The 22126-nt window shown below is 39.1% G+C and overlaps 1 protein-coding gene across 2 annotated transcripts in view; it reads right to left on the bottom strand.

Annotated features, from left to right (window-relative positions):
- Nucleotides 1–22126, bottom strand: part of SMAD2 (SMAD family member 2) — a 51692-nt gene that overhangs the window by 5693 nt on the left and 23873 nt on the right. The window contains exons 3-9 of one of the 2 annotated variants that reach the window (XM_059834136.1): nt 9880–9969; nt 8532–8725; nt 7908–8042; nt 4689–4763; nt 3347–3400; nt 2030–2242; nt 121–258 (exon numbers count right to left, since the gene is read on the bottom strand). In XM_059834136.1, coding sequence (XP_059690119.1) covers nt 121–258; nt 2030–2242; nt 3347–3400; nt 4689–4763; nt 7908–8042; nt 8532–8725; nt 9880–9969 — 899 coding nt within the window. The remainder of the gene's footprint in view (nt 1–120; nt 259–2029; nt 2243–3346; nt 3401–4688; nt 4764–7907; nt 8043–8531; nt 8726–9879; nt 9970–22126) is intronic. The other variant, XM_059834137.1, reaches the window with a different exon arrangement.

Raw genomic sequence — 22126 nt, 5'->3', positions numbered from 1 at the left:
CTACACAGAAGCCCAAAACTATGAAGAAACCCCTTCTAGGTATCATAAAGGAAAGCACATGTCATCCAATGAGTACATTCACTAGATATTTTTGCATGAGACCTTTGGTAGGCTACTAACCTGGTGGAATTTTGCACACAGTTGCAGGATGCCAGCCGTATCTTTGATTACAGTTGGGGCTCTGAACAAAAATCGCGCTATCGCTTAGGCACTCAGCAAAAACTTCTCCACCAATGTAATAGAGACGTACTCCCCTTCCTGTAGCAAAATTCAAAGGAACTCTAGTTATGATATGACCCAAGCAGATTAACAAACAAGGGAGTATTTTGTTTCAGAGAAGGCCAAGGTTTTTCTTTACAACAGAAACAGAAATCAATTATCTACAGGACCATGCTGCTGGGCTGACAGCTGTAGCAGGAGCAGAACACAATTAACTCACATTTTTCTCCCATGAACACACAATATTTGAAAGAGAAGCAGAGTAATTTTTGGTCAAGAGTGAGACAGGATTTTCTAGCCATACAGTGGCTTGTAACCAAATCCAAGTTAAGAAGTTACTTGGTAATGAACACTGCTTCCTCACTTCAGGAAATAGCAAAATTTAAATATAGAGACTAGATTGAACAGAATTAAAACTTGTGCCAATATTAAGTGTTGTATGTGAAGTGGCACAGGCCACTACAGCAAAAAGGGAAAAACACAAGTATACCACTTCAACACTCTCCGCTTACATGGGCCCACACTATTTCACAACCCACTGCATATCCCTTCTCTGTACTACTTTGACAAAAACAACAGGATTTCACTTAGCCCTATTACAAAAAACTACCCGTAAGAATCCTATTGTTCACTTTTAATTGTGATCTTGTTCTCTCTCTCCAAGTGGGAAAAAAACTCTGTATAGGTTATTTCTTGTAAGAGAAGTAACATAAAACTGATCTCCCAAAGAAAACTATTTATAATTAACAGGTCCCCTGTTAAAAGGGCTCTTCCCCTTTTTCTTTAAAATAGTATTTCAAACAAAATGCAAGCTGCTCTATAAAAAGTGAGCACTCCTTACATTTTTGCTCTTCCTCATCACTGACCGTTTTGATCAGTCAGCACAGGCACAGCCTGCGTTTCTGCACATCTAAAATTTTATTAGACAAGCATTTGGATTTGGCATAGAGGGAGTCAGAAGGTTCTACTAAACTTGAACTTTTTTACTAAAAGTAAAAACAACAAAAAATAATCTCATGAATGTGGCTAAATAAAAGAATCCAGGAAAAAGAAAAAAGTCGTTTATTGAAGAACTTAAAGCCAAGATGCTGCACTGTGGAAAACAATATTCTTTACTATCAATTACAAAGAAAAACTTGATCATGTCGAAACAGCGTGTTATCTCAATGGCAGCTTTTCCCGTTTCAGAAAAGAATTCAAGAACTACTACCAATGTCCATTCTGCATTTTATGAATCAGAATAAACTAAGCAACATGTTAATATTTTGCAATTAAAGCTGAAATTTCAATTATAAGCAACTCTGAATATAAATGCTACCCGGGGCAGAGTGGTCCAACGAGGAGCCTGAAAGCCAAAAACCTGCCCCTTGGGATGCTTTGGTGCATCACCTTTTTCCAGAAGGCAGAGAACAGCAATGTGAGCAACAGAAATCCCATACAATTGAGTGGCTTCCTCCTGTGTCGCTCTCCGCCTGACAGCTGTGTGACTGCTGCTGCCACCGACTTAGTGACTACTGATTGATGAAAGGCAGCTCCTTTCAGCTCCAGCCATCGCTGCATCTCTTCCCAATTGCAACTGGCTGTGGTAGCAGACGCTGCTACAATTTCTCCCTTATTTCAGAAGCGATGATCTCTGTCTTTCCACTAGCAAGAGAGACCAAGCTTTCAAGCCTCGAGAGAGAAGTTCAATGGCTGGCTGCACAAGGGTGAAAGGATCCCAACACACAGATCTGCCCATCCTACCTGGATCATTCCAGATAATTTAATGGCTAAAATGAAACCAAATAGTTAAAAGATCAGAGATTTTTACCTATGTGTCGCCTTGTCATTTCCACTGTAGCATTTCTGTTTACATTGGAAAGCAGACCTAGACAAAATCGTTCTGAATTTGATGGATCTGTAAAGCCATCTACAGTCAGGGAAGGCTGTGACGCATGGAAGGTTTCTCCCACTCTTTGATTCAATTCATAATATGCTATTGAACACCAAAACGCAGGCTCCGAGTAAGTAACTGGTTGCAAGTCTAAAAAAAAAATTTTAAAAAACAAGCTTAACACAGGATTTGAGGCTGAAAAGAAATCTATCTGCCCTGATAGTCGTCTCTTCCAGAAACGACAGCGGTAGTCTCCTCAAACTACTCAAATTATATTTTGCTTGCTGTCATTTTTACCTACCCCAGTAAACAGAATGGAATTCAATATTCCACACAAGGGAAGGAGGAGGGGAAGACGGGGTGATCTAATCTGACCGCAGCTCATGTAGTTCAGTACTTGCATTTTGCTCAGCAAAATGATTAAGCTAATGCTGCTATGAGTGCCAGACGTTGAGACATTTCTGCTGCCTTTCTATAACTTGCAAACATTTTGGCAACGTTAAAGAAAAGATTAAATTATCAAAGACTGAACCACACAAAGGAAAAAAATATTGATATGAAAATTATGTTCCCTTGTATTACACTGTATCTTACACTGTCTCTTTATCTAAAGGCAGCTCTAAGCTCCTTTTACTCTCCCCTACTAGAGCTCACTATCTTCCCTATGCATCTTCAGCTTTTCCTGCACGGCTTCCCTTTTTTACCTACCCTAATTACTTACTCAGCATTCTGAACAGCATTTTCCTGTCACATCCTGTCACCATTCCTTAAACAAAGCCAAGGGAATCTGATCTTCCTGAGGCATTTATACAGACACACAGCAATGGCACCTGATCAAAGCGGGTGGGCAACTAATGTGGGAGCAACAATTGTATTGTGGTCACAGGTGAAACAGTACACGAGAAGAGCAGCAGAACACACATACAAAGGAGACAGCAAGTCTGGGCAGCACTATGGATAGGCTAATGTCCTTTAAACTATTTATTTATAAATGCTATTCCGGCACACACAACTATATTATTCTTTCTCTTTGCTAGAAGCTCAACAGTTACAGAAATAGAGTAGTTATTAACAAGTTATTAACCCAGCCCTATTATGTTTATCATCAGGAAGCCAACCCAATAGTCTCCTCCTAGTACAGCTCTTTTTTAAAGTACATTTTCATTTTTAATGTAATTACATATATATATATATATAAAAAAAAAAGAAGAGTCATCACACACAGAGAAACAATTAAAAGTATTTCCAGCTTACCCAAGCTATGATTAACTGGGGAGAGAGTACTAGGAGACAGCTCTGCTGGAGATCCTGTTGAAGCAATACAGATTGTTTCAGAGCAAATGATTCTCGTTATTTCAGATGGGTAGGTTAAGATCATTATCTAGATACAGTTTTACATTAAAATTCTTTGGAATAAGAAACCTCAGAAATCCTACAACCAGTTTTCCAGCGTGTCACATGCTTATTCTGAATTAAGATTACATTTAATTTTCCAGACTCCTGGGAACCTACCCCTCCTTGTGAAGACTCGATTAACATCTTAGTGTTGTCTTTGGCAGAGCTCTGACCATGCACGCTCTGTGAACATAACTCTATTTATGCACTTCTCCAGTGAGAAGGTAGTGACTTCTTCCCAAATTCAGTGAAAAAAGCTCAGAAAAAGTGGACGAGACAATCAAGATATTACCTCTCTATTCTCAAAGGAGAGGGTTTACCTGTAGAAAAGAACAACCTGGATTTCCTCATTTGAGGAAATTATTCTTTCCTCAAAGGAGGAAGGAAAAAAAAACTCAGAAAAACATGAAGTCTCCAACACAATTTGTGCACTAGTAGGCAAAATACAGAGACGCTATGCACAGAAACATTCCTACAATGGCTGCTGATGTCAGGCTTTTTTAATTAAGGTACCTATTGTCACATAGTGGGAAAATATTGCAGTTCTTACAGAAACTAGTGCTGTTGATTCCAATTAACTGAAAAAGGTTGCTAACATTAGCTAACCAAACACACACTCAAGTCTGCCAGCACATAGCAGGAGGTTCTTATCCAGCACATTAACTGTGCTTTGTCCAAGTCTAAGGCCAACCAGATTACCTAGAAACCCTTTCATGCAAAGGCACAAATGCTTAATGTTTCTACTACTCTTTCAATAGAGCCTTCCATACAAGAATTAATTTGAAACACAGCAGAAGTGGTAAGGTTGTCAGAGTTAAGAGACACATTCTCAAAATGCAGCATTTCCGTAACAGACATTTTGCTTCAATGAACCTGTTTCCAGAAGGTAAAGTTAGGGGTAGGTTGAAACCAGTCAGCTATTAAAATCTATTTTAAGGCTTTCTGATGAAGACTTAATTAGACCTGTATGCTTTTGTTACAAAACAAATGTACTTAATACGGCACAGAACGTTTTAAAAGCATTCCCCTAGCAAAAAATTATTTTGTTCACAAAAGATTGAAAGTGGTATTTTAGACAGAAAACACCAGGTTGTACAGAGTGCTACTGCCATCGTCATTCAGGCTGAATTCATGCCACTATGCAGAGGGATCACAACTAGTAATCCCAAGTCTTGAAAGTAGTGGAAAAAATAAACGTTACCTGTATCCATGCTTTGGTTCAACTGCTGGTCACTTGTTTCTCCATCTTCACTGATATATCCCGGAGGTGGTGTTTCTGTCAAAAAAATATCCACCTATTGGTTCAGTGACTGGGGAAATTTGTAAGATTTAACATTCGGGGTTTTTGTCCTCAAGTGTTCATGAGCTCCATATGATACCTGAACACTGAATTAGAATTTCATTTTGCCGTCCCTTCTTCCTTTCAGTAGGACTTCAAACCCATTACCTGCCTTACTGTCTATGCAAAATGTATCATCTCTTGTATGCCAGTCAATTGCTCAAATATGTTATATAATTAGCAGATAATCCTCGTTTGTTCCATTTAATACAAGATACTTTCACTACAATGAGTAACAATTTCGCAATTGTGATCAACAGCTTTCACATTTAGTAGAATTACAAATGAAAAAAACCATCTGGTGACTTCCACTAAAAAAAAAAATGTGAGCTGTCTTTATGTAGTATAACCATCAGATCAGATACTCTCCCACGCCTTATAGAAGTTGCTAGATTTAAAGGTTATTTTTCAGTTCAGTCCTCAAATCCATTTTTCTTCAATACCCAACAGCTGATTTTACTCATTAATGATATCTGTATTCTTATCTAACTAGTTATACTGCACAAGCTCTATTATCATTATTACTTCTAAGCTCTATTAAAACAATCATCTATTCTTTTAACTAGCTTTCTTTAAAAATGGACTTTCACAGACCAGAATAAACTCAGTAACAAGTTTGAAGCATTCTGATACTAGAAACTGTGTCTAATTCCACAGAAATATCTTCAAAACCCAGGAGAGTATGGCTGTTCCTTTTCTCCATTCAAAATGTACTTCGTAATCCAGATAATGAGTTAACCAACTGCCTTTCAGGAAATAATTTTCTTTGAACTGGGCAAATGTCTTTTCCTATATATTAAAGGCAGAGAACCTGGATTTCTTTAGTGAAAGTGTTTGAAGCTAACTATCTCTACAATCGCCTTAGAATTGTCTCGAGACATCTGAGAGATTAAAGACATTTAATTACATTATTACCAAACAGCAGAAATTTGAAGATAAAGCTTTTTGCTTAAGAATTAAAATCAAATTATATCAAATATCATGCCTGAGATTTACAGCAATGTAGTAAGATCAGAAGGAAGTCAGTGAGAGGAAACTAGATCAAGTCAGTTGATTAAATAAAAATGAACCTAAAGAATTGTCTCTCTGGTTTATTCTGTAAAACTAGTGTGCTAAATATAGATGTGACAAAATTCAAATGAGAATTTACAAGGAAGATTAAGGGAAGTCTTTACTAGCAAGAAGTATGATGACAAAAATCGTACTTGTTTTGAACATTTTTCTGGAATTCATTGTGATAAAGTGGACTTCACCCATGTCCAAATCATTCATTATAGTTAAGCCCACAGCCATGGTGAAAGGTCAATAATCACTCCCAATCCCAATTCCTGCCTCCTGTTCCCAGTTGCTAATCTAGGCTCTTTGGCACAGACTATTTTCTGTATCTAGTCTCTGTCTGAACAGGGAAGATTTCCTCCACCTAGTACTATTAATACTGTTTAGGGTCAGAGGTTGAGCACCACCACATCTGGAAATAAATGCTCAAGTGCGGCGTTAAAAATCCTTAGCAGAGCTTGAACGCTGCCAAAAGTTTGGACAATGCAGCTCAGTACATCTGTAACCTGAAAGGGAACATACAGCCCCGAAGGCCATCCTGCACCTTCGCAATCATCATCTTTCCAGCTGTAGGTGAAACCAACCTCTCTGTAGACCAGGTACTGAGACAGTATTGCAGTACAAAACTAGCAGGGTTGTTAGTCTGGCCTACCGCTAAAGAAAACGGTTCTCTGAAGCAGGCTGTCAAGACACAAGACTTATCAGAACCTAGCGAAGTATTCAAGATTAAGTTAGCAAGGTCAAATAAAGTAAGATACCATGATATGAATACAACAGGAGGGTGTCAGTGACAAAGAGAAGGAGGCAAGGTGTGGTTAGCTGCATAAACATTTGAATATCATGTGATTACCCGCAATCACCTTGAACAGACTTCCTGCAAATAACTACCTAGAGTTGCTTTAGCTCATTTCCATAGCACTGGATTTTCAAATGGTGGCTTTCCAGTAAGTTGTTTGCAAATGCTATCAAAAGCCCTCAGATTGAGTCAAAAAAGTATACGTAAGCTAAGAAAGCAACTTCTAACACCTTAAACTGCTCTTTAAATATCTGCTGTCCCTACGTGGCAACAAATGTGGCACAAATTAAACAGATGAGATCAAATTAATTGGAATTTTTTGGTGCCATTTCAATTCTTGGATACATTTAAAGAAAACAGAAGCACCATCCTGTTTAAGACATGTAGATACAATTTGTACATTGCACATATTTGAGTCTCAAGGAAGTCCTCTTATTCTTCGTGAGAGTCCAGATCTGAATTTTCAGCTTGTTCGTAACATAGCTGCATTAAACATTTATGAGAAAACTTCAGCTTTGCTTGGTTTCACACTCCAGGCAACTTCCTGAAGAGATAGGAAACAGGAAGTTGGGGCAGGAAACGAAGGTCACTGATTTTGTGTTTCAATAAGGGTACAGGCTTTCGGATGCACTGCAGCAGATTAGTCTTGGTATTTCTTTGGGGGTGGGGAAGAGGCAAAGAGGGGGAGAGGAATTCTTTAAGAGTTCAATATTGTTAGGCTGTTCTTTCCTACTAAAAAGACAAAACTGTATGCACACAATAGTAACAAATACACAAAGCAGACCTTCATAGATTGTGGACTACAGATCAAAACACTTTAAGTCACTGTTTTGCAACTTAAAGTCTTCTCCATATACTACACATGGTGAGATTGAGAAGCAGTTTACTACTCAATAAACAGCATTTGGCAACCTCTATATGTTTGTAAAACAGGCTTAAAATATAAGGTGAAGGTCTACTTTGTGCTCATTAGCATTTTGAATCTTAAATAAGCGATTGAAACCAAGTGAGTTATTGTGAAACCACAGCAATATGGTTTCACACAGGATCGTGTTCTGCAAACAACAGTGTTCAGGTATTTCCATTGGAATTAATATGGGAAATCAACCAGATTTAATTTATTGGTGTATCTTTCAATTAATTTGATCACTTACGAGGATGAAATTACCCTCTTTGTTCCAGTAGCACAATGTTAAATGTACTGTTTATGGTGGCAGTCAAGAAAATACCTGGTATGTAATTGCTCTGTGGTTCAATTCCAGCTGGAAAGTTAGTGTTTTCAGGAATGGAATGGGTATAGTCATCGAGAGGTGGAAGCTCCGTTAGAATCTCAGTGTGCCGTGGCACTAGTACAGGAGGCAAGACTGGAAAAGCAAAATTCAAAGCATTAGTAAGACACTCAAAAGACATGCTTCTGTGAGCTAAAAGAAAAAAAAATATCTAACACATCTAACAATTTCTTCAGATGTTTTGAAATTTTCTGACTCTCAGTACTGCTAGTTACTGGAAGAAACAGATTCCTGAGGTGCCTCTTGAGTAAGACTATTCCCTATTAGCAAAGGTAAGTCATCTCTATTCTCCTTGTCATGTCAGACCATACTTAGCCAGCTGGAAACTGCTGGTGGTCCTGGAAGTATTTATTGGGTTATTCGACATGTTTGTAAAGAAAAGATTTTTCAGTATCTTTACCATTAAAAGCTTTCAGGGGATGGTCTTCTCAAAAACTGTATCTCTAATCATCTTGTAATTTTGGCAAGAGAAAGCATCACCTTTCTCTATTTTTTTGTTTAAAACATGATGCTGAACAAGTACGTACAGGTGCTGCTATAGAAAGTCAGAAGCAGTCTTCCTACCTGGTGTCTCCACTCTCTGGTAGTGGTAAGGGTTTACACATACTTCATCCTTTTTAAGATTAAAAGCATATTCACAGTTTTCAATTGCTTTAAGTTCGTGGTGACTATGAAGATCTGGCCAGCGCCACAAACGACAGTAAATAACATGCGGTAATCCTTTACGATGAGATACCTGGAGACGGCCATCGAGAGATCTATATGGGAAAGATGTTGAGAAGCGTTTACAGACTGCATGCTGTCGTCTTAATCGCTCAAGCAACAGTGTACACACATGGGATGTGTAGTTTATTTATTCTCAGAATTCAGTAGATTGACACTGTTAGTGACATTTATACTCTTGTTAAAAGGCTTTAAATGTGATAAAAATGATGGTATCAAGCAGTGTCTTAACTTATTTTTGAGCTGTTCAAGTTAGTGCCAGTGAATTTAGAGTTCATTAAAAGCCATTTTACCTCCAACCATGTATTTAAGGGCGATTGCTTCATACACATTTTTTTAAATGCAGAAGACAATTGTTAAAAAAATGAAAATAAAATCACACACTTATAGTCCCTTCCTCTGCTAAACCTCAAGGCTTTGCTGTGGCATGGATGCTTTATGGCTTTAAGCATCAGAATTCCCACAGGACTGCAAATAAGCCTATAAGCAGTCAGCTGCCCAAGTGATCCACACGGCAGTATAACTGTAATGCAAAAAGCATGAATGTACATCTTGTATGGGCTGTACAGTTTGTCTTCTTGACTTCATCTGCCTTGCTACCAGCTGAAAACGTTTTGCTAGTTTTAAGACAGACTGCATATGCTTACATAAATGCAGATGTTTATGATTGTTATGGGATGGGAGACAAACCTCAATACACAAATCAAGTAATGTGACATGAAAAAATAAAGACCCTGTTTAGAATTTGCCCACCATTAACTACTGAAGAATTTACAAACAATTCTTTAGTAGCTCGTATCTGAGCCAATTAGCAAGATTTAACTGAAAGCTTGTGGCATACAAAGCAGTTTAAACACTTTGTAAGATTAGGTCTAAAGAATTAAGTATCCCAACTTTGTTAATATAAATACCAAATCACATTAGAGCTTGCATTTAACAAGTCTTCCCATTCTTTCAATGGCACTGGCGTGAAAAAGGAATATTCCAGAATTAGAGTTTCATTGGTCAAAACATCAGCTGAGAACACTCGGATTTCTACACTGGCAAGCAAATATTTTAAAATGCTGTACCATGAGAGGCCTAGGAAGCATTTTAGTCTATTTTACAGCTAAAGCATCCCATTACAGACCCTCCAAAGCCAATCCCTCCCACAAGATTTCTATGATGCGAGAGAGGGCAGAATATTCACCTGGTTTGTTCAGAGAAGCTGTAAAGGCCTGTTGTATCCCACTGATCTATCGTGTTTGGTGTACTCAGTCCCCAAATTTCAGAGCAAGTGCTGTGCATAAATTGAAAACAAAAACAAAAAATTGATATGAATATGGAACATGGTTATTCAAAACACCATGATGTCAAACATGGAAAAATGTACAGAATACTTCCTTTCACATAGAAGATAGAGCATTGTTAGACTTTAAACTGACATCTCATGCTATATTTTCTATATGAAGGAGGCTATCAAAATGGAACACATGATTCAAGGTAAATGATAATGTTTTTAAAAGGTGAACAAGTTCTCTGGTTTTAAGTAGTCAATACAGTTGTAATGTTCCTTAAAACAGGCAAAACTTCCTCAGCCTAGCTCTTAAAATTCCATATTAAAGGGTAGTTTCTGGATTGGTTTTTTTGTTTTTGTTTGTTTTTAAACATAAGCTTCCCTAAGACTTCAAACAAAGGCCACATGTATCTGAAACTGAACATCACAATCTCACTTTCAGGTACCACCACTTAAGCATTAATCTCGTTCTCCACGCACATACTAATTTGCTGCTTTTCCCAAAACAGGAAAATTTGGACTCTGAAGAAAAGCACGTTGTAACTGATACTTCTCACTGTTTTCTGTACTCTCCTTGATTAAAAACCTAAATATTCTTTTCCACTGTGTACAAAACACAGAATGTTTAACATGGCTTTACAGTACAGTATTTTAAGTCTTAACTATAGAATAACAAAACTTTAATTGCTAAATCAAGCAGGAGGAAAGGAAAGACAACTATTTCTTTACCAAACTGGTTCAATGACAAGATCACAACAGTAAAGAAAAAGGAACCTCCATTGATAGGCACGAACTAAAAGCAGCAGCAGATTTAAGTAAAGCAAGAAAACAGCATGGGCTTGTAAACGGGCAGCACATTTTCAGAACCATAAATCAAGCCCAGTTCTAAAAGACTTGCTCTGTGACCAGTGAAAATTGAGAGTTTATTTTACATAAGTAACACACAACTAGGCTTCGCACCTCAGAATTGAAGGGAAGAATATGGTTGACTAGCAATTTACAACTCCACTCCCTAATTACGAAGCCTGAAGTTTGACTGGCTGCTACATTACCTTTAAAGTTAATAGCCTCTGAAAAGTTGCAACAGAAAGAAAAGAATCCAAGTTCACCAAAACCCTGGTTTTAAATACAGGCTTTGCTATTAAAATTTAAGCTGCTAAGCTTAGCTGATATGCTCACAAGTTCGGATTGAGTGTTCAAAGGAAGAAAAGTGAAGCAGGTATTTTTATTTCTTACCCCTATGCAGAGAAAATTCATTAATGTTATGAAACAAAAGAGCAGATAGCACAGCAGTGTACTTAAAAACCACTTTCAGGGCTGACAACCACCTTAAATCCATGGTGACTTTAATAAAACCTAAGTGTGGGCTACTAACAAAGAGAATCTACTAACTACCCCTACTACTAAAGGGGTTCTCATCCCCTTCTTGCCTTGTCCCACACACCTCATTTCTAATGTCATCCCAAGGAGGCTGAAACGTCCATGCAATTGAGCAGCAACCCAAATCAATGAACTGGCTATCTGACCACAGAACATGTGGCTGGAAATTATTTTTTTGAGTTACTTTTCAGCCAGATCAGTTCTTCTATTCACTGTGGAGCTACACAAGCACTACAAAGGAGGAGAGAGAGTGTAATTGAGCCAGCAGCCTGCATTTATCACAAATAAAATTGTTGAATAAAACATGGCCTTTGACATTTTACTGATTATGGACACAAGTAAAATCTTGTACTAGATGACTTTGTCTAGTAGAGAGCTGCAGAGCCACACGCAAAGGCTAATTCTCTGACATACATCCAGCTCTTCAAAAGAGCCAACTGTCCTGAACGAGTTACATCCATCTCAGACACAGTCAGCATCACAGCTCTCAAGAAAGAGAGTGGGCAGAGGAGGGATACTGACCATCGCTGCATCAGTAGAGCCTGCAACCTCTCTTTTTCCTATTCCTAAGATGCCTCCAGGACAGTGGGCTGCCAGAAGCTGCGTAAGGACTGAAATAGTTGCCCTGAAGACACACAGGCAGCCTGTGGGACACCAGGGAGCTTCGCTGCACTGTATTGTGTCCTTAAATATGCACCACTACTGCTGGTAAGACAGATCATCACACACATTAAATTAGAAGAACAATCAGCAGACACAAAGCCTGCTGCATATTAATTGACACAGCCAGCTCTGACAGCTTACTACCTTTGAGCAATGGATCCTTTATACAAAGCAGTGCTCCAAAGCTGATGCTGTCACACAGATTACACGTTCCCAAAATTGTGGGGTGCATCCCTGGTGTAAATGTGACATGCCACAGAGTTGCTACACAAGACTTTCAAGACAGCACATGCAAAAGTAAAAATTTTACAGCCCTTGACAAAGCACGATGAACAGGAACAGTATTTTATATTGCTAACCTCTTCTCTCTATAAATATTCAAACTATCAAAGCTGACAGCATATTCCACAACCTACAGAAAGACAAACAGTATCCTGAAGTGACTGTGTGACAGAGCTGTAGCTTGCAATGAAACTCAGGACACCATGGAGGGAAGGCAGGCCAGAAGGTACAGAAAAAGTGATCAGTTAGAGCAAAACTGCTCCACTATTCAGCAGCTTACATGATACGCTGTCTTCCAGGATGTCTGCCTGCTTAGAGCTGGGATTAGCATCAATGTTCTACTGGTTTAGCTACACTAGGACTATACTCCAATTCCAATAATCCACAATCAAACATGAAGGAGCCTGCAGGAAATCATCCTGTATGATCAATAAAAACAGCTCAACACAGCTTTTACTGTTCACTGGAAGAAACATTTGAGAAAATAAAGTGGTCTCCCCACTCTCCTACTCACATAAAAGATCCACTGCCTAAAAGATGCAAGACCATCCCCCCACCACGTCACCCTGACAGTAAACTAGGGCTTTTAATATTCACACACACGCACACCAAATCAGAATGAAATTCCTCACAACCATAAAAAGCACACTTCATACTGTAGCCTTTCATGGAAGTGCTGTGTATGTTCATTCATACGCAAGCAATAGCGTGATGGAGGGCAGACAACACCTACTCATCCCAGAAAGGTAGTGGCTGGAAAGAAGGTGACTGCATTCTGAAAGATGTTTAAACAACCACTAAAACCATCTAAAAGGGAGACAGGAGGTACAGACGTTTTAGCAGTACAGAATAACTGCCCCAAAACACATTGGAGGCATTCTCTCCTAAACCTACCTTTCTGAAGCGTCCTAAACCCCTTGTGATGTGAAAAGTCCTGCTATGCCTTAGTCCATAAAGAATTTAGAAGTCAAGGACTAACATCTGTACTCATATGTTAAGTCTTGTCTGGAAGCATTCCCAGGCCCTGGAACACAGTCATGTATGCTAGAAAGCAGCTAGGACATTCCCCAGCACCGGGCTGTGCCAATTACTCTTCTCCCACACAACTCCCAGTTTTGTGAGTCGGCACGCCATCGGGACCACTCACACTGGGCAGTTCAGATGCAGCCACCCTGTCCTGGTAGCTAAGAGTTTTAAGAGTATGGACAAGGCAGTTCTGAGCCACTTGGCCACAGTGCCTGGGAACGTTCCCAGGCACGTTTAATTTATTAGGAGGGAGGCAGCCAAGACATATCACCATTTCGCCTTTAGAAAGCAGACTGCCCTTAAATCAAAGTATAGAAGCATACTTTGGGCTTCATGTTTTACCAAACAGGGGTTTTTGGTCTTGAACTCACTGTATACTGCAGCACTGGTAAGCCATCATTGTTTCCAAAACATAATTTGGCTCCTGCATCCAAGCTGTACTTAAATCTTTCCTGTGCAGACAGCACTTAAAATATACTCCAAAATACAAGCTTAAAGCTAATATACTTCCTCCCACCAGAGCGGACACTTTCATTCCAAGGAGCATTTTCACTGCTGTTCTTAAAACAATTTGTCTGTTGACAGAAACGAGGTCAACTATACAAAAGCTAATATTTTTATCTTTTCAACACTAGCTTAGATTAGCAAATCACCATGTTCTGTGGCCTCTAGCACTCTCCAAGCAAGCTTGCTTGAATGCTAGATTGCTGCTTTTGCAGACCCCACAAAATAAGTGAATTTATTATGAGGGACTTCAGGGATATAAAGCAAACTGGCTCAGTTTCCCCAGTGTTTTAAGTTCTAACAAAACTATTTCCTAGAGAAAGGAGAAATGCTCAAAGGATGCTTGCAAGGAATAACAACTACTCTTTGAGACCCAGGGATTTTTAGGGAAAAGTCAAAGTCTAGCAGAATCTGTTTAAGCTGCTACACATTAAACCTGGGACAACTCAGTCCCGCAGTTCCTATCTTGGGATGGACCAGAGGGCTGATGTGGTAAAAAAAGGGTCAGAGAAGTTATTACTGGGTGGGATAGAAGCTACTTCCGTCGGAGCCTTTCCCCAAGCAAAAAGAGTCGCAAGAGTTGGCGTTTCAACCTGCCTTTTCATCTGCTTATAAGGAGCAGCATCTCAGATGATATTGTACAATTCTGGCAAGAAGAATCTTTAATGTGGCTATCAGCATGCAACAGCACACAGTATGCCTTCACTTCTTCCATTTCATCATTTCCTTTAACAGGAAAATCTGAGTTCCAAAAAAACCCTACTCTGGGCAAGAAATTACCTAAACAGCAAAGAGCTGTAGCAATGCTTCACAATTTTGAGACAAAGTGCCAAAACTGCCTTCCTTTAGTAAGACAGAAAATACTGACACACACAAGAAAAATGTGGACACAGGAAAAACCTAAATATCAAAAGATAACCAAAAAGTGTTTGTATTGCCTAGTCTACATATCACGGATGATGCTCCCAATCAGCATCAACAGCGCAAACTATCTTAGTGGAATAGTAGTATCTGTTAGTCTACTACAAAACTGAACTACCAAGTCTCAGTTCAAATAGAGATGAATTATTGATCTGCCCATGAAGAAGGAACATGGACAAACGTGGTTTGTGTCACACTCAGAAGTAAGCAGTATGATTGCTTGCTTTAATGTATTATATCCCTATTGGAGGAATCGAAGTCCGTATCAAAATCCTTAATAACCAGATATAAACTACATGGGATGAAACAGTCTAAAGTAACACACTATAGTCACATTCAAGAGTCCAAAAATACAGATGGACATCATCTCAACTGGAACATACCACCCAAAAATAAATTTTGTATTTGCAATATGATTAGGTGGTAAAAGATGCTGACCCACCTAGGTGAAAAAAGGAACAGGGTAAGGCTGAACAGGCGAAGATGACCATTGCCAACCAGCATATTAATGTTAGGCTGTGACAGTACGACCTCATCTTAGTGAATATAGAAAGCCATTTGCATCCTGGCTTCCAGTGGCAGTAATTCTGAATTAGAAACTTTGGTAGTTGGAGATGCAGCTACACAGAACAATCCACAATCCCCTCACTGATGTCCAGATGCCAACTAATAAAGCCACCTCAGGTTGGTACTCAACCTAAGCCGCTTAATTAGGTTCAGTTTCTCAGCACAGTTAAAAGCCAGATGTACTGATTTGCAGATCCAGGCAAGTATGTGCAAGTACTGTCCAAGTAGTCATGACCACAGTATCAAACAAGATGGTGCCTATGCATGGCACTGCACACGCTCCAAGATATCCCTGTACTTTTCACAAGTGCATTTGCAAAATAGAAGATACAACCAGGGGTAAAGGTGGTAGGTCTCATCAATAATACTCAGGTTTTTTTAGAGACGCTGTTTTATCTGAGGCTATAGTTGAAAGAACCCGAAGCCAGACGAGTTTTAAACAGTAGCCTATGTGCACCAAAACTGTTACACACATGCTTAGGCTGGTATCTGTACATTACAGGTTGTTGCTACTAAGAATTTATTACCAGTTTTTACTGAGAGACAGAATGAACAAAGCAACTATCCTACCACTAACACTATTTACAGTATTGGCAATGCTGCATGTTCTAGGTACTTTTTGTACTAAATGAAGTGCTTGCAACAAGTACGACATCAGATTAAAGTAGGCAGAACCACTTCAAAGATATTTACATACTAAGTACCATCAACTCTATACAAAAGTTGCTAAACATTGTCACAATTCATACATAACTACAATTCCACTTTCTTCTTCAAAGTCTTGCAAAGAAGTGGAACAGCTCTAAAGGAGCTAAAAGGCACAGAGTTCAGTTGACAGCCTCCTTTTTACCTGAAGTGGTAGCACTAGAAAGACAACAAATAAAACCTGGCATGCAAACTCCAGCACGCTAGTCAAAGCCCACATTATACAGGAATCATTATAGAATGGTCTCGGACATTTAACTTGCTTGTTTGTGAAGTATTACACTGAACCCCTAACGTTTTTCCTGGCTCTTTCATATCTTTCAGAATCTACAGCCACTAACAAGTTTGCCAGTCCATGTTCAAGGCAATCTTCTCCATTTGTCTTTGTCCTGTATCTTATAATCACTAGCCTTTCTTCCACTAAAACTAATTTGTCTGTGCCTACATTTTCTGAGGCATTTGCAGTGCTAGAGCTGTGACTGAAATGAAGAGTAACTTCAGTAAACTGTGATAGTACCCCATTTATCTCTTAAAGTTTTCAAATTCTAGTATTCTCATGAAAAGTCCTCCCTACTGATGTGAGTGACATTTGTTTTTCACTCACCTTTTCACTCAAAGACTAAACAAGAAAAATGCAACAACAGAAAAGATGATCAAATTTTCTCTTGAGCTAGACAAGTTACTTCACACAGGCACACAAACACCTTTATAGCAGCCTAACATTTACAGAACTTACTACCTTGACTGAGATTTTTGTCAAGGGGGCAGAAAAGACGTGCAGAATTTGCTCCAAGAGGTACACCAACCTATCCAAAATGGAGTTACAGTAGTAAGAAACGGTCACTAGACTTATGGAATTCCATTTTCTCACAACAAATGGGCAAATGCCATTGCTTTAACATTGCTCATGGCTGCTTCTGTAAAATTTACCTGAGAAAACAGGTTATAGTCTACAGATTGAAGATCTGTACCTTGCATACTAACTTTTTTTAGTTGGTCTGTTTTTTTAAATCTTGCTATGTAAGATCTTAGATCCAAGACTATACAGCAACATACTGAGCAGGAAACCAAGCCGGGAACACCGCTATATTGACTTAGGCTCTGGTTCATCACTGGCATACCTGGATTGACGTTGCACTCCTCTGAAGACACTGTCCATTACTCCACTGATACTAACTTTGAGAAAAGGATTGACTGATGGATGAGAGAACAGAATCCTTCCTCTCATACCAGTTTTCTTCCTCCTGATACAACTAGGGTTCAAGAACCCATAAAGCTGGGAGGGAGATATACCAAACCTTTGGAAGTAGCTCAGAGAGGGTCTCAAAGACAACAGCAACAGGAAAGACTGATTTGAAAGGCTTAGGTGTAATAGAGATGAATCAAAGTCAGCACTTAAAAAAGTTCATTGGCATACAGTATTGTATTCAGCATAGATGACAGTTCCTACCAAATCTGCCTGATCATGGTTTCCTTAATTCTGGGTTTCAAATGAAAATAAATGTAGCTGCTTTCATATTCTGACTTGACAGTCCTTTCTATATACTGGCAATTAGCATTTCTCCCTACTACAGCCTAAAATGCCTATGTACCAGCCAGCAGCAATCCTAATTATACTACCTGTCTTTGCAAACAGCACCTCAGCTAGCTGCAGAGCCAGTTGTCTGAACAAAAGCTTACTGTAAAATGTAGTTTGGCTGACCTAAGTGTTTCAACTGCTGAAATATATGTTGCTCATGGTTTCTTTTCCCAGTGCTGGGGGTAGCAGGAAAAAAGTTATTTGCACTATGCTCACTTAGAAAACACCAGAAAGATCTGCAATAACAATGCAAATGTTAAGTTACCTTCATGAGATATCTACCCTACTGCTCTTTGAATCCTACATCATTTTGCATCCCTGCAGAATTGACCAATCTTTTTACTTGCAGCTCCATCATCCCATATTACAGTGACAAAATGTCATCCACTCACTTAAATGTACATAACCAGGCATACACATTCATCAAATGGCATGACTCAAAGCTACAGCAGTTCATTCCTGCTTGTGAATGATGTGAAGTAACACAGAGGTCCTGATCTCATTTTCTGGCAACAGAAAATGTAAAGATTCAGTATGAAATACTTATTTTTCTTCTAAGCACTTGCTAAAGGGATGAGCTAGTATCTTGACCAATGCCAAATAAAAAGCGCAAGTGTGAATTCCTCTTAAAAACTATTTACACAGACCTCAGTGGCACTCATCCTTAAGAGGAGCTTGACAAGATTCTTCCATGGAAACCATTCTGTGATAGACACTGGGGTAGAATAGTAGAACCCTAGGAAAGTTCTGTTAAAGCGTAGTGTAGTATAGTATTAGCAACCAGAGTAAAGGGATATTTACATGTTATAAGTACAGGTGGGCAGCTAGTTTGCTAACAGATTCTCCCGTTCTTCAAAGGAGAAACAGAGCCTGTTAAGTCCAGGAAAAGGATATTAAGTAATGTCTAAAAGAGCCCTGGACTCCAGAAAAGAAAGCTCTTACAGAACTGAAAGCACAGGTTTCTCTCTCAGTACAAACTCAACAAAACAATAGTAAAACTGGCAGCTGGGGCACTCAGCTCCCACAATTATGAGTGCTTCCCCAAGTGTCTCCAACCCCTTAGATTTACTTTTATTTAAGCAATTGCTCTTCTATACATAACAAAAAAAGCCTTGTTTACCCTCTCCCCCAGAATCCAAAAGAAGACCTTTTTTCTTCAAGCATATGCAACACAAAGATTACTTGCTCAAAAAGCATCTTCTCCCTGCCTCCCTCCTCCCCACACGCACATTCAGGACATACTACATCCAAGAAAAAAGATGTTTATGTATGTGCATATTTAGTGGAATATAAACCAGGAACCATTAAACAACTTCTCATAATCAGAACTCTTATGAACAAAGTTTACATAGAATTTTATACAATACATTCAAAATCATTACATCAAATAGAAAACGCAGCATCTGAACTGAGGAAAATTACTTAAGTAACCTTCCTTATAAATGGATGTATGCTAAGAAATTAACACATCAAAATAGCCAGAAAAGCAGGAGGCACAGGATACAATTAACCTCTCTAGCACTGTGGGAAAAGAAAAAAGTCATTGAACAACTCCCATTTACTTCAGCTTAAACTTTAAGGATGTCCACAGGGGACGCAAAAGTGGAATGTGAGGTACAAAAGATACTCTGTTATAGCCTAACATCTGAGCCGCCCGTTGCTCATTTCAGGGCCAGTAGCTAGTTTGTTCCAGTTATGCAGACCGCCAGGCCAACAAGTCATCTTGATGAACAGTATATGCTTCTGTTGACTTTTCTAAAGGCACACTTCTTCCTAGTCACATGTGCAATAAACTGCCTACAAAGGCAAAAATACAGATATAAGGCGGGCCTCTTCAAAGCACTTAATCCTCCTCCCTTCTCCCAAATCCTGAAATGCTAGCCCAGTGCTGTCAGACAAAATAAAGCAGCCAACAACAATCAGTGTTACCTCTATTTTTCTCTCGATGCTAGGAGATGCTGGAAGCATAGCACCTCAAAGTTCAAGAGCAATTTTCCCAGGATGCCATGGAAACCAAGCAGAAGTAAAATATTTCTTTCTTTTCTTGTTGTCCATATGGTCTGTTCAGATGCAGATCCTATCAAGGAGTCTTTACACTCTGTTCAAAGTCAGGTGGAGAGCAGCCTGCAAACTTGTAAGCTTCTAAATGGCAAGGTCAAGCAGCGCAGAGATGGTCTTCAGGACTGAGAAATAAAAGGCATGCAGTAGAGCTCAGCCTCACTTAAGAGTCAGCAGGGAGCTGGCCACAAGTCTTATCCTAGAGAGACTGAAGATGGGGAGCATGCAAAAGCAGGCTATGGAAATCATGAGCTAACAGCTTTGCTGGGAAACTTGCCCTACAGTTCCCCACTCCCAACATAACACCACAGCTTTCAGCAGCTGCAATTTGTATTGCAAAACAAACTCTGAAGCAGTCTTACTGGAGGTAAGATGAACCAGAACAGATTTACTCCCCCCAATCCTATGTTCAAAAAAGCCATCAAAACCAGTGACTTCTAAATGCCCCGCATCTCGTGAGGAAGACAAGTGTACAACAGCATTCACAATGGCAGCTCCCCAGAGAGTAACCAGGCAGGATTAAAAAAAACCCCAAAACACAACAAAGGAAAAAAAAGACTATCACATGAACTCACAAGCTCTGAAGACGTGGATGTTTGTACTTTAAGATGGCATTCTTGAAATGATAACTTGGAATTCCTACACTGCTTTCATTTGTTACACTCTTATAGCCAATAAAGGTTTTCTGATTGCTGTGTTATTTTGCAGTTTCTCACAGTAACTTCAGAAATGTAAATACAGAACTTCAACTGAGATAGAAGTCTGCAAGTTTGAAATTCTTATAGCTGAAAGTACCGTGTTCATTACATATCTTCAACATAAATTTTCTCAGACAAGTTATCTGTATTTCATCTGAGAACATCACACCTGAAAATGTCTTCGGACTTTCTGACAAAAGCTCGCCAGAGAACACAAGACCACCACCTCCTGAAAGAAAGAAAGGATCAAAACTCTATTATCGGAGTAAAGGAAGCATAACCAGGAACACATGCTCTAAAAAAGTCCATTTAGGAAAAGAATCAGAGCTCCGGGTAGCTAGTGAGATGTTGCACCACATCATGTAGCAGGCAGCTATGAAGCAAGTATGTTCAGCAACTCACTCTAGCTGAGAAATCGCCATCTGTCCTCCACTTATTATACCATGCCTATGGAAGCAGTTGATCAAGCAATTCCTTTCTAATATTTACATTGCCACTGAAATGCTCCAACTAAACAGACAAATGACTGCTCCCAGTCTGGAAGACCGTGCTAATGTCAAGCTGTTAAATACCTTTCTTTTACTTACAAGTTACATAAGGAATGAACAACCTAACAGATTCATCTCAATTTCATTTCACACCACATGTGGTTACTTTTTTCTTTTTTTCTGTTTTGTATTAGTAAGCAATATCATGCAGTGGGTTAAGATGACACCCAAAGCAGTTTCACAGATTAATGCTCTGTATCATCCTTAACAGAATCAGAAGTATCAAAGGACAAACTAACTTTAAAGGAAGACATATCCATCACAATACTGGCTGATCTATCCACAACAAATTGGTTTGTAACAGCAGACAGCAATCTCATAGAAGATCACACTTTCAAAAGACATAAACAGAGCTTGGCATACACATTTCAGGGCTAGCACCAGACAGACATTAAAAAATGACCTTTATCTCAAGTTCTCTAACCACTATTAGTCATAGTAGGTGCAGTGAAAGCTTTTCCCACAAGCTAACAGGTACAGCTACCAAGGGCTAAGCCAAATAATTTCTCTCAAGTAGTCCGTCATCCTCCAAGTGGGTGAGTGGCTGATGCTACCGCATGAGTGGGCTGTTTAGCAACTGATGGACAGCTGAAAAAAGATGTGACATTTTGATTAACCCTCTCAAACTAGTGGGTATTTGGGATAGTGAGGGGGAGGGATTAGCTCTGCAAGACATTTATCTTGTATACATTGCTTGAAAAATATGCTAACCTGGCAAAAAGATTACTCTTAGAACACCAGTTACAGAATCTTTTAATACCTCATTTCAAACTGAAGCTGCCTCTGGACAGCTTCCCCTATGAATTACACACCCATCTCGAGAAACCCAGGAAGACAACTGAACACAGGATATATAATGTAATTGTAGACAAAGTGCTCAACACAGGGAAGCCACTACACCATGCCACAACAACCCCTGTTGCAGTCCAAGCCACATATACCTAGCAGAAAATTGGTGAAACAGAATACATTGAACTTGATCCATGTCCAAACAAGAGACTATCTCTAAAGATGAAGGATATGAAAATTCAAAGAAACATCAAGTATTATATAAAGTGTTTCCTGTAAGATATTTCAAATGAAGTTAAGGTTTGAGCCATAGAGGAAGCTTCCCCAAGCAACGTATGGAGGAAGAGAAGTGAATGGTACTTCGGCCATGACTGTTACAACATTTTGATAAATATGTAAATACAAAAATGAAGTCTGACTATGGTATTACCTTCACTCAC

The sequence above is a fragment of the Gavia stellata genome, chromosome Z (genome assembly GCF_030936135.1).
Source record: "Gavia stellata isolate bGavSte3 chromosome Z, bGavSte3.hap2, whole genome shotgun sequence".
NCBI lineage: Eukaryota > Metazoa > Chordata > Aves > Gaviiformes > Gaviidae > Gavia > Gavia stellata.
Note: the sequence above shows the minus strand (reverse complement) of the source record. Positions and strands in the feature narration are given on the sequence as shown.